The sequence below is a fragment of the Pavona decussata genome, unplaced genomic scaffold (assembly GCF_977016875.1).
Source record: "Pavona decussata unplaced genomic scaffold, jaPavDecu1.1 SCAFFOLD_253, whole genome shotgun sequence".
In the NCBI taxonomy this organism is placed as follows: Eukaryota; Metazoa; Cnidaria; class Anthozoa; order Scleractinia; family Agariciidae; genus Pavona; species Pavona decussata.
This window is the reverse complement of record NW_028145656.1, coordinates 775,253-787,500: the sequence shown is the minus strand read 5'-3', so window position 1 is coordinate 787,500 and position 12,248 is coordinate 775,253. Positions and strand designations below refer to the sequence as shown.

Genomic DNA, 12,248 nt, shown 5'->3' with positions numbered 1-12,248 from the left:
ACAAGTTTCAGCTAAAAGTTTCAACGTGTAACGGCGGCTAAACGTTGATCTGAACATTTGACTAAGGGATTTGAATCAGCTCTAGTGCTTGCGCCAAATTTCGCTTGTTTAATAGTGAAAAACTATCAAAGTCCTCAACGAATTACCTTGCAAGCTCAGTAAATTGAAACTCGCTCTATCATTTTGAGTGCGTCCATGCTCAATGTAAATGCAAATAGAAATTCAGTTAACCTCTTTCTTATGTTAATATAGATCGCCCGCCAATGAGCTATACACAAACGTTTGCGCCAAAAGGGACGCCGAATTGAAATTTTGAATATTGTTGGTATTGTTGTTATTGTAGTGGAGTGGCACTATCTAACCTTTTTGAGGGAGTTGACTGTAACTCCTCTATATCTTAGATATAGAGATATCTAGCGCCTCGATGCTCAACAAGGCAAATAGAAATTCGGTTAACCTCTTTCTTACTGTTAATAAAGATCGCGCACCAATGAACTATGCACAAACGTTTGCGCCAAAAAGGGCACCGAATTGAAATTTTGAATATTATTGGTATTGTTCTTACCGCACCATCTAACCTTATCGAGGGAGTTGACCCCTGGTTGACTGTAACTCCTCTGATCTAGACCTTAGAAAGTAAATGGTTTGGTTCAGCGTCCACATTTTTTCTTTAGACATGCTTTCCGCCAGAATCGGAGTATCTGTAGTCAGAATACAGAGCTCTTATTCAGACCACGCTGTTCAAATCGAATGTTAGAAAGAAATGATCTCTTTGAATAAACAAACTACAAATTCTAAGTGTATTTGAGAAAAAAATAGCAAGCGAACGAACGAACATTAATTACCACAGGAGTTATAAAAAAGCCTCGCTCTGGAATGAGGCCGGACTCATCCACATAACTCTTAATTGTTTTAACCATATCTCTACTAAGGGTGCAAGGCTTGAGAGGAATAAAGTAGACTGCTCTTTTCAACTTCTCAATCTGGGTGATCGAAACAGACGAAACAGTTTTGATGGCAGTAAATGCGTTTTGAAAGCGGCTCTTTTGATAAAGGTAAACTTTTAGTGGATGCAACTTAACACTTTCATGGGCTAAACTGGGGCACTTATAACATTATCTTGTTGGTCATGACTTTTATAACATTTGGTGGCTCCTAAAGGAGCCGTTTGTTTGCAAAGCAAAGCTTTTGTAGTTTAAGCTTTTGCCTTCTTCTCGGCCTTCTTGGGCAGAAGTACAGCCTGGATGTTGGGAAGAACACCTCCCTGTGCGATGGTGACACCAGAGAGAAGTTTGTTCAACTCCTCGTCATTGCGCACAGCCAGCTGAAGGTGACGGGGGATGATTCTTGTCTTCTTGTTGTCACGAGCAGCGTTGCCCGCCAACTCGAGGATCTCAGCGCTCAAATATTCAAGCACAGCAGCCAAGTACACTGGAGCACCGGCGCCGATACGCTGGCCATAGTTGCCTTTGCGAAGATGACGGTGGATACGACCAACTGGGAACTGAAGCCCTGCTCGGGAAGAGCGGCTCTTGGCTTTGGTGCCTTTTGCCTTTCCTTTGCCACGACCTGTCATGATTGATTTGTCAGAAATTTTGTCTTCGAAAAAAGTGAAGATTGAAGCAAACTTGGCGGAGTGCAAACTTTATAGTTCTTTTTTATGCAAGGAGGATCGAAAAGCACCAATCAAAACTCTGTTGACAAGTTATTTCAATATGAAAAGAAATCACTTTCAATAGAAGAATTGGCGGAAAATGACATGCAAACAAAATTGACCGCGTTTGTCCTGAAAGAAAAGAAACTATATAAATGTTGGAATAGTTAGCCAATGAGCGATCGTGGATTTCGATCCGTATGATAATCGATCTTTCCCTTATTCTAGTATAAATACAACATGACTCGAGTTGTCCACTATTTCAAATCCATTCCGTGATTTAGAAACATGGCACCCAAAGTAGCAGGAAAGAAAGGCGAGAAGAGAGCCGGAAAGGCAAAGGCCGGAGCTGAAGGAAAGAAGAAGAGAAGGGGAAAGAGAAAGGAAAGCTATGCTATCTACATCTACAAGGTGTTGAAGCAAGTTCACCCTGACACTGGTATCTCCAGCAAAGCCATGGGCATCATGAACTCGTTCGTCAACGACATCTTCGAGCGCATCGCCACCGAAGCTTCCCGCCTTGCGCACTACAACAAGAAATCAACCATCAGCTCCCGCGAGATCCAGACCGCCATCAGGCTGCTTCTGCCCGGTGAACTGGCCAAACACGCCGTCAGTGAAGGAACTAAGGCTGTGACCAAGTACACCAGCAGCAAGTAAACTCGCTGAGTTTGCCGCCAAGAAACATTCAACGGCTCCTTTAGGAGCCACCAAATGTTACAAAAGCAATGACCAATCAAATTATCTGTATCGAGAAATCATGATTCCTTGTCTGTAGTCCTTCCTTGCCTTACGCTAGCTATAGGACTATCAACATAAACTCGAGTAGCGAAAAAAAATCATAGGAACTTATCTAACACAAAACACGCACATATTGCCTGTCCTATAAAATTCAGTATAAACAGCGAGCTTTCAAAGAAACTAGAATGAACGCAGGCCTTCTTGGAGATTCTCGGAGATTCTCAAGTCCCTACGGTGTCCTGATTAGGGGTTTCACTGTAGACTTATCCCGGGCATCATTTTTAGAAGTTTCGATGCGGAAAGCGATTTTGGAGTGTTGGAGAATTTGCGCATGTTGATGGAGTGTTTCTGTTCCGTAAGCTAAAAATATGAACAGGTCCGTAACTAGTTTGTGAAAGAAATGCGATGTTATGTTGTGAATAAATGACAGAGGTGTTTTTTCAGTGAGTGACACAGTCATACTTGGAAAAGGAAAATCCGGGTTCTCCGAACAGGAGTCGAACCTATGAACTGCGGATTACTAGTTCGGATGGTATGCTCTATAACTGCTACAGGAGACTCGTGGGAGTTAAGGCCATTAAACTAGATTCATATGACAAACATTCTTCATGAGTTCGCTTCTCTGAAAAAAGTCGGCGTCCAACAAGTGTAAAATTGCAAGTGTTCACGGTTGAATTAACCGCTTTGCTATTACAATGATTGCTGTCATTCTCAGACTTTTTGGGTTATGATTTGTGACGTAGGACTCTTTTTGGGACCCAGTTTTTCCCTTATTGGACTATTTGGGGAGTCTAAAATCTTGGCCTCCCCGTCATCCATATTTCGAGTACCCCCTCTGGGTGCAACCCAAACAAGTTGTTCTCCTGTCCTTAGCAACTACGGCGGCGACAGCAACTAGAACGTCAAAAACAGCAAAAGCCTTGATAACCAAAACAACAACTCATCACGTGCATTATATACTTGTTGGTGCATTTCTTTGCCGTCACTACACGACTGGGACGTGAAATATCCTGGTGGGATGTTTTATGGAGGACGTAAACACATGATAACGACATTTTCTTTCTCTCGGCTAAACTTGGGTGCAGTCTCTAAGAATTCGACTCCAGGAAATTTCACCTACATTTGACTGATTAAAGCAAGTTGAAATAATCGCGACGACGTTTGAAAAACCGCGAATTCATTTTAATAGTGACGTTTTCGCTGCCGTCGCCGTTGCTAAAGCTCCCTATGGATGGACATGTCCATCAGGTAGCTTGAGACGGCGGAGAGTAGAAAATAATCACTAACCGCTGTTGTGAGAAAATTTGGGAGGATTTTGCAGAGTACTGGGAAGTTTGAGGGCTGTCTCAGTCTTGAGTGGTCAGGCTCATGTTGTCTTGTCACGCAATCTTTCCCCATTGGGGAGAAAAGATTGCGTGACGAGCCAAAAGAGCGATGTTGATGAAGAAGTTGAAACGGGCGAAAAAATTGGAGAAGAGAGAAGCATCAGATTTTTTTGTTCACCCGTTTAACTTTTCCTCGTCCTTACTACCTTCCCCTGGGTCTCTGAGGATGTTACCCTCCCCACCCTCAAGTCAAATGTCGTTGGCACTTGCCAGCTGTGTTAAGTGGGTCGTGAGTAAACATTTGACAAAAGTACAATCTAAAGTAACGAAAACAAAAGGAACCAGCTGCCTTCTTTTTAATTTGATCTGATCACAGATCTTTATCAGTCCTCATACTTTACCGACATACCGATACGCGGTATGAGCTCGAAGGTTCCAACAAACACAGTCATTTCTCGCCTTCCTCTGAAACTGAGTATATTTGGCATTGACATGATTATATTTTTTATGCGGAGTGTTTAATACTCAAGCACGAGCGGTTGTTTGGATGAGGGTGCCGGAATCTCATTTATCCTGTATTATCAATTAAAATTTTCGACCATCGAAAGTTTCTCGGGTTCTTGTATACGTAAGCTTGGAGACTCGATGAGTTAATATATCGAAGCTATAAATATTATTTTGATAGGTGCGTATTCTAAGCCGTGGCATTTCTCGTATGGCAGTTGAAATTTTCGCCAGTTCGCAGCTAAACAGCATTTATCATCTACACTCTCTAGCTCAAGATTGATAAATAGAAGGATTACTAATTTAAAGGGCGAACTCGGTTGGATCAAGGCGATTTTGGCGCCGAAACAAGCGTGCCTCGATAATTATTATTGTTTTTATGTAAAAGAAAAACGGATTTATCTTTTCGAATCAATATCCGTTTTGACGGCCTCGAGTTAAATCACTCAAAGGCTACGCTTCACAGCATTCAAGCACATGGCATTTATTAAAAAAATTGGAACTTTAATTCTCTTTTTGGAGAGGGAAAACCCGTAAATTCCCTTCTTCGAAGAGCCGCAGACGAATAAAGTTCAGTAGCAGTTGAATAAAATGGCACGAGGCTTTTTCGTTTGTTTCTTTTGACATCAATACATTCTTTGTTCCTCTTTATTTTAGAAAGAAAATACTTATTATTCCACGTGTTGACATTTGTGCTTAAAAAAGGAACAAGTAACTAATATGCAAAGCAACAGTGAAATTAACACGGTCCATTGCGGTTGTAATGTTTACAGTCTGACGTCACACACACGAAAAATCTTGTTTTGAATCTTTCAGAGAGCGTAGAAAGTCTGTTTTTTGTTAAAGGACAGTTCTTCACCTTAATTTCCAGGAGAGAAGTTTTATCAGCTTAATTTTTTCAAAGAAAGCGTAAAATATCCAGAGTATTACGGCAAAGCCATTTTGGCGGGCAGTCACAATTATTCTGCTTTCCGTGACGTTGAAATACATTACTTTCGGCGGGAAATTTCAGTTGATCGGTTTAAACCGCCGAGTCACTCGAGCAGTGAAGTTTAAAAATGGCCGACTTCCTGACGATTTCGCTTCAAAAAAGTGGTATCTACTTCCCTCAACCGGGAGCGAACCTGTTTTCAGTGGGTAAGCCGATGCTTCGACCCGTCCCAAAGCTTGAGGATGTTTCCGGACAGCTCAACTCGCAACAGAACCAAAGAACTTCGGTCATCGTCTGGTCGCCTCCAACAACACCAACGAACCACTTCACGCCGCCTTCTCCTCCGCAAACCCCGACTACCCCGAAGGGAGAGCCTCTGATAGACTACTCTCCGAAATCGCCGAACGCGATTCCACCGCGGGGGCGGCCCAGAGCTGATGTCTTAAACATTTTGATCGAAGAAGGACAGCATTCGTACTCTTCAATCCGTTGTGATGTGTGCCACCGGGTTTTCCCGCGCGAAAAGTCTTTGCAAGCCCACAAACGAACACACAGCGGAGAAAGACCTTATGTTTGCGACTTCCCAAACTGTGGAAAAGCCTTTGTTCAGAGCGGCCAGTTAAAGACCCATCAACGACTGCATACCGGAGAAAAGCCATTTGCCTGCACTGCCGAAGGTTGCACGACTCGATTCACCCATGCTAATCGTCATTGTAGTGTTCATCCGTACGCTAGTCTCAAGCGGATTTACACTGATATTCCGCTGAAAGAGATCCTAAAAAACGAAAATTCCGAGCCAAACGAGTACAAAGCAGCTGTGATGCAATGGCTAACGAACTACGAGCTGGAGAAAGAGGAAAGGAACCCAACAAAACTGGAAGAGAAAGTGTTGAAGCGAAAGCTTGAAAAGGAAATAGCTCGACAGCAAGTTATGGAGAGGAAAAAATCGCGGGTCGAGGCCAGAAAGAGAATGGCGGAAGCCAGGGAGAGATGGTACGGAGCTATGGCCCTAGTTGAACTTGCGGATGCACAGCTGAACTGTAACTAAATCTCTGTGTTGTGACTAAATTCAATCCAGGTCTGTGTGACTGTGTTGCTTTTGAAGTAAACAATTTTTGGCGGGCAAAATTTAAATGCCATGCTGTGGTGTATTTACGAGACTTCCCGATTTTCAGGACGTTTGGTTACGGTTCAGTTTATTTTGTCCATCGTTTTTTGTTCGTGTTAATTTCTTTAAAACTGAGGCTATTTCAATGTGTCTTTTGAAGATTTTGGGCGCAAAAAGTTTGTTTTGTTATATTAATATAACTGTCACTTAAGTAAAATCCCTAGCAGTTTATAAGCTTAATTAGTATGTAATGCAATTAGATGGTGACTATGAAAAGTCATTTAGATTAGATTGCAGCCCTAAAACTTAGATAATTTCCCCTTATTCCTCAAACAGTCAAACGTCTCGAGAGTAAAAAGTTATGTAGAGTGTTCAAAGTATAAAAGTTTCAAAACTATATTGTACAGAATTTAACACAGTAATTTGTAGAGAAATGTTTATAATGCATTAGTTATTCATCAAACGTTCGCTAAGTTATTAAGATGTAAAAATTGAGTTTCATAACCTTCAATGGAGTGATTTCTGATTCATAAATCCGAACACTTTGTAAATGGAATGGTGTGTTTTCCTTTCATAAATTTTTAGATGTAATAGTACACTTTTTGGTATAAAATATTTTATGACAAGAATTAACAAATATGTAAAAAGTTGGATTTACAGACAATAAAAAAATTTAGAGATGTATTTTGCATCATTCTTTGGTCAGGCAAAAAATTACCTATGAACAGTCAAACCTCCACCAAACGTGGTTATAACTTTTGAGTCTGTGGATAAAATTCTGAAGTGTGACCATTCAAGTGAAAGCTACTGAGCAGTACTCTCCTGTGGTGCTGTTTATTAGGCTGTAAAGGGTGATTCTAACTTTTGAGTCTGTGGATGAAATTCTGAAGTGTGACCATTCAAGTGAACGCTACTGAGCAGTACTCTCCTGTGGTGCTGTTTGTTATGCTGTACAGGGTGATTCTAACTTTTTAGTCTGTGGATGAAATTCTGAAGTGTGACCATTTAAGTGAAAGCTACTGAGCAGTACTTTCCTGTGGTGCTGTTTATTATGCTGTACAGGGTGATTCTAACTTTTGAGTCTGTGGATGAAATTCTGAAGTTTGACCATTCAAATGAAAGCTATTGAGCAATGCTTTGGCAAGATTTTCACTAATTTTTGTGGCAGGGGGTTCTTAATGGTAAATAAACGGGCGCTAATCATTAATTTGTCTTGTTTAGACTAGCGTTAAATCTCTTCAAAGGCAGGTACCATGTTCAGAGTTAATGGATGGCAGAACTGTGGTCCTGACTTCTGATAAACACCCAGCTTTGGTGCTTTTTATTATGCTGTACATTGTGGCTTAATGTTAAAAACTGAGAAGGACAAAATCAAATCCTGAAGTGTGATCATACGATAATTATTGGAAGCTACTGGCCAGTATTTACATGTGTTGTGTTCTACGTTGTACAATGGGGCATAAATATTCTCTTATGGTGGGCTGTCTTGCACAAAATGGCTCAATCTCTATCTTATTGAAGCTTAATACCGAGTCACAGAAATCTGTTTACCCTTGAGAGAGTTCACCAAATCTTGCATGAATTGGATAGAATAAGCTGTTCTTCAGTTTTGTTTTGTTTTTTGTGTATTTGCTGTTAAATGTTTGCCCCACCCTCCTACCCAAAGTTTTTTTTTTTCAAGGAAAATCTTAAATCAGGGAATGTACTGAAAGTCAGGAAAATTCTAAATTCTACATCAAAATTTGGGTAATTTTACTTTTGGCTAACCACAAGGCTTACAAGAGTTTCCTTGATAGAAATAGTGATGTCATTTTAAACAACATTTAGAAAGGAATTGGAAAGGTTTCTGAGGCTTTTTTGAATCACTGATTTTACTGCCGAAAGAATTTGTCTTGGATCAGGTCAGTGTAAATTGGTTTGTGGTTAGTAAAAGTCAGGGAATTTACTTTTAGCCCTTTAAGTGGCAGTCCTGATTTGGGAGAGACAGCTATAGACAGCAGCCATTCAAAATACAAGCTATTGAGCTGTGAGATAAAGTATACTTTAGATAACAAGGCTGATACTTTCAACAGTACAAGAAAGATGTTGGATCTATAACACAAAAAATTAGTAAATTTCCCACCTCAAGTAATCTATTACTACATCATGGCCAAAGATTAAAATTGTGAACAGCTGCCAAAAAGTAATAAAAGAAATTTCCCAAATGGCTAGGTCATGTTAGGGTGTAACAGTAGTTCATTTTTGCCAGAAGCAATTAGAGGAAGCCATGCTGTTCATTTGAGGACCCTCTTAAAACACAGTTGGTTATTGTAAACGTTACTACGCTGTTTGTTATGCTGTGCAGCCAGGTGTTCCATCTTTTGAGTTTGAGACTGTGTGACTATTCCCAATGGAAGTTATTGACAGAGTATTATTCTAACACTTTAAGCCCTAACAGTGATCAACATCAAATTTCTCCTTGTAATATCAATGCTTATTCAACCCCTGGGATCATGAGAATTAAGTATGTGATCACCCAAGGTGAATTTTCTTAATATTTTAATAACTTCTCCCCAGTACGTTTATAAGAAAAGTATGGGGACAAGATAGGAGAATTTGTTCTTTGATATTAGGGGTTAAAGGGTTAATGAGAACTAGTATCTTGGCAATTTTCTGGAGTGGAAGGGTAAAATTTCCAGGACCCTATTAGTTAAGCTCCTTGCTGTAGCATGGACTGATTAAGCAGTACTGTTGCTATCACTAAGTGAGTGGAGGTTGGCCTGTAGAACTTTTAATCTGATGATGGGTGGTTTGTTCCAGGTGAGTGCAGTACTGCTCCTTGGACAAGAAACGTCATTCCACTCTCTCTCCACACTGGTGTATATCTTCATCATCATCTTCATCACCATCATCATCTCCGTCATCATCAGACCTGCCAACCCCCACCCCACCCCCGCATATGTGTTAACCTGGAAATCGGGATGATTAAGTTATTTGAATTACTTTATAACTTACCTTTTCAACAGGTTTTTTAAAATTCACCAGCAACAATACTGGTTAATAATAAATTTATTGTTTACAAGTTTTGAGATATGTGTTGGAAATAGTGATATAATTTGGAGGTCAAAATGGAGTCCATACATGGTGTATAATTTTGAAATCTAATTTGGATGGTATTGAGTGGGGTTATGTATACTGACAAGGAAATTTGGTGAGTGAATTTATCGATATAACGTTAAACATTTTGGTGACAAATTCTCTGTGAAAGGAGCAGTTGGAGGGTCATGCAAGAAGAGTCAAGAAGCTGTTGGACAGCTGATACTGCAGCCATTGCATGTGGCTTGGTCAATGTTCTCTTGGGAGAGGGGCTTAAAAATAAAAAAAAAAAGGAGAATCCTGAGGGCTTCAATATCCACTGGAAAATGCAGCAGAGAAAACGATGACGCAACTCTTGCCGTCTTAATGTGAGACACATTTGAAGTTTTATCTCTAGGTGGGGTTCAAACTTTCTCTTTTACAAAGTAGATACTGAAAACATGTGAAGATGTTTTTTCAGTGTGACCAACCACATCTCAGAGACAGCAGTGTTTTTCTCCTATTAAAATATACAAATAAATAGAATAAAATAAATGGGAATCTTAATGGCACATCCACAGAGTGGCTATAAATCCACTGTTTCCAGGTCGAGTTGGAATTTGGAATGTTGGTTTTTGTGGAGGAAGGAAAACCGGAGTACCTAGAAAAAACCCCTCAGACCAGAGATGAGAACCAACGACAAACTTCACCCACGTTTGACGCTGAGTCCGGGAATCGAACCCGGGCCACATTGGTGGGAGGTGAGTGCTCTCACCACTGTGCCATCCCTGCTCCCTACATCCCTATGCTTGTACATCATTACATCCATTTTGCATACAAGATTTAAAGTTATTTTGAAGAGACCTTTCAAAAAAGTTTTGACTGATAAAAATTTTTTTGAAAGGTTGTTAAAGTCAAATAATTGGTGTTAATGTACAGACAAAATTCAGTCTTGTCAGATGCTATTCATTCATCTGAATTGAGGTTTCACAAGCAAAGAATTAATCTCATACTAGATTTTCTCCCAGGTCTATCTTTCCTCCCCTTTATGGTAGAAGCATGAACAGAGGCTAAGAATAATTATTGCTCATATTTGAGAAAGATGTTCAGTACCCCTGGATCCTTCTCCACTTAAGCAGCAACTAAACAGTCAAACACTGTTGTAGCTTTGTTGATTTAGCAATGTTGGAACGCTTAGCACCCCACGTTAGATGATGTTTGATCAGGCGTGAATCCAGACCGGTTGACACCGTTTCATGAAAAATGGTCTGATTTTTTACAAATATAAATAGAAAAAACGTTTTAAAGTGTATATGACACGAAATCTTTTATTAGCTTATTAGGAAGAGCTTTCAAAATGATGAAGAATGGCATTTATTTTATTGCGATAGCATTCTTGGTTGCCGAGTTATTCAAGATTTAGGCTTATGCAAATTAGACAACTTGTGACGTCACAAGACTGACACAAAATGAAGGGAAATCACAAAATTTGGAATATCTATGCAAATACTACATCTACAGAGTTGCAAATTTTGCAGGGTTGATGTGCTGACAGAACTACACATTGTGATAGTGGCTATGATGTCACCATAGCAACGTACTCGTTACCAGACCCCTGCCTTCCCAAAATGACAAATGCCTTATTTATTGCTCCAAAGTCAAACATAATTTTTTATACTTGTGCTGCGTAATGTATATATTCCCTTACACCCACTGAATAAACATCAAGAGCAAAAAGCGCTTCTTGGGAAGGGAAACTCTGATTTTATCCTTTGGATGGTGAGGGCCTGGAGCCCATTGTGTTGCCATGGAGATGTCATAGTGGATGATATCATGAAACTTTGTGATGAGTATAACAATTCTACAAAGTTTCAGTTCTATACAGAGAAAGGCTTAAGAGATATTCCATTTTTTGTGATTTCCCCTCATTTTGTGTCAGTCTTGTGACGTCACAAGTTGTCTAATTTGCATAAGCCTAAATCTTGAATAACTCGGCAACCAAGAATGCTATCACAATAAAATAAATGCCATTCTTCATCATTTTGAAAGCTCTTCCTAATAAGCTAATAAAAGATTTCGTGTCATATACACTCTAAGAATAAAATAAAATAGTTAGGTTTAAGTATGGAAAATGTCTGTCAGAGTGATCGACTTGAAAACCCAGGAAATTATTTGAAGTCAGTCACATGTTTCCTGGATCTTTGCCTGTTGACCCACATTTCTGTTCCATGACTTTAATTCAATGTTGATGTCACGTTCAATGAGGTTTGGCTGCAACTCCAACATTGTACGTTATACAACAAAAATTAATGTTGTAAAACAACGTTTGAACATTAGCCTTGGCTTTATATAAACCTCTGGATGGTATCCCAGATCAATTGGCAGTCACACATTTGACCCACACCCTAGCTCTACATCTTCATCTTGGATAGGTTGGACCACCACCTTACTACAAGGGTTGCACCGTGGTAAAACCTCTTTTACCACACAAATTTTGTATCTTGCACAGTTCTTTCCCAAGGTAAATAAATTTACCATCATGATGGGAAAAAGAATGGATACTCAAATATGTTACATCAGGCTTTTCCTGCCAACTTGCAAATGTTTCCTGTCCACTGTTTTCTTACCTGAAGCAGATTTTTTGGACATTTCCCCACTTTTCCTCTTTTAATTTAATTCCTGCCACATGCAGATTTCCTGCACTTTTTTCTCTGAGCTTCCCAACCCCCTCCCTCATCCATGCAATGTCAGTGATATCATCAAAAACGTGCATTGGTATCTGCAGTGTGGTTATTGCGTGTTTTATCAGAGATATTATAAATGGCTGTTCTCAAAACTAAGAGAAATTCATTTGTTCTCATTTCAATCTTATTATTGTAACAGTTACAAAAAGTTTGGTACAAACATGTGTAAGAGCCAAGCATTTCTTGT

General features: G+C 39.8%; 3 protein-coding genes across 3 annotated transcripts; 2 read left to right on the top strand and 1 right to left on the bottom strand.

Annotated features, from left to right (window-relative positions):
• Window positions 1-1,195: 1,195 nt before the first annotated feature.
• LOC146456920 (histone H2A-like) lies at window positions 1,196-1,577 on the bottom strand. Its single transcript, XM_085092564.1, has one exon. It carries the CDS (start codon window positions 1,574-1,576, stop codon window positions 1,196-1,198), a length of 381 nt encoding a protein of 126 aa, XP_084948690.1. The 5' UTR covers window position 1,577.
• A 365-nt stretch (window positions 1,578-1,942) lies between these two features.
• On the top strand, window positions 1,943-2,329 carry LOC146456919 (histone H2B.1). Its single transcript, XM_085092561.1, has one exon. It carries the CDS (start codon window positions 1,943-1,945, stop codon window positions 2,312-2,314), a length of 372 nt encoding a protein of 123 aa, XP_084948687.1. The 3' UTR covers window positions 2,315-2,329.
• Window positions 2,330-5,019: 2,690 nt separating this feature from the next.
• Window positions 5,020-6,947, top strand: LOC146456918 (zinc finger protein 367-like). Its single transcript, XM_085092560.1, has one exon. The coding sequence runs from the start codon at window positions 5,283-5,285 to the stop codon at window positions 6,201-6,203; it is 921 nt and encodes a 306-aa protein (XP_084948686.1). The 5' UTR covers window positions 5,020-5,282; the 3' UTR covers window positions 6,204-6,947.
• Window positions 6,948-12,248: the final 5,301 nt, after the last annotated feature.

Bases quoted from the DNA above. Each gene is read 5' to 3' on its own strand.
- LOC146456920 (XM_085092564.1), bottom strand. From the start codon at position 1,576: ATGACAGGTCGTGGCAAAGGAAAGGCAAAAGGCACCAAAGCCAAGAGC.
- LOC146456919 (XM_085092561.1), top strand. From the start codon at position 1,943: ATGGCACCCAAAGTAGCAGGAAAGAAAGGCGAGAAGAGAGCCGGAAAG.
- LOC146456918 (XM_085092560.1), top strand. From the start codon at position 5,283: ATGGCCGACTTCCTGACGATTTCGCTTCAAAAAAGTGGTATCTACTTC.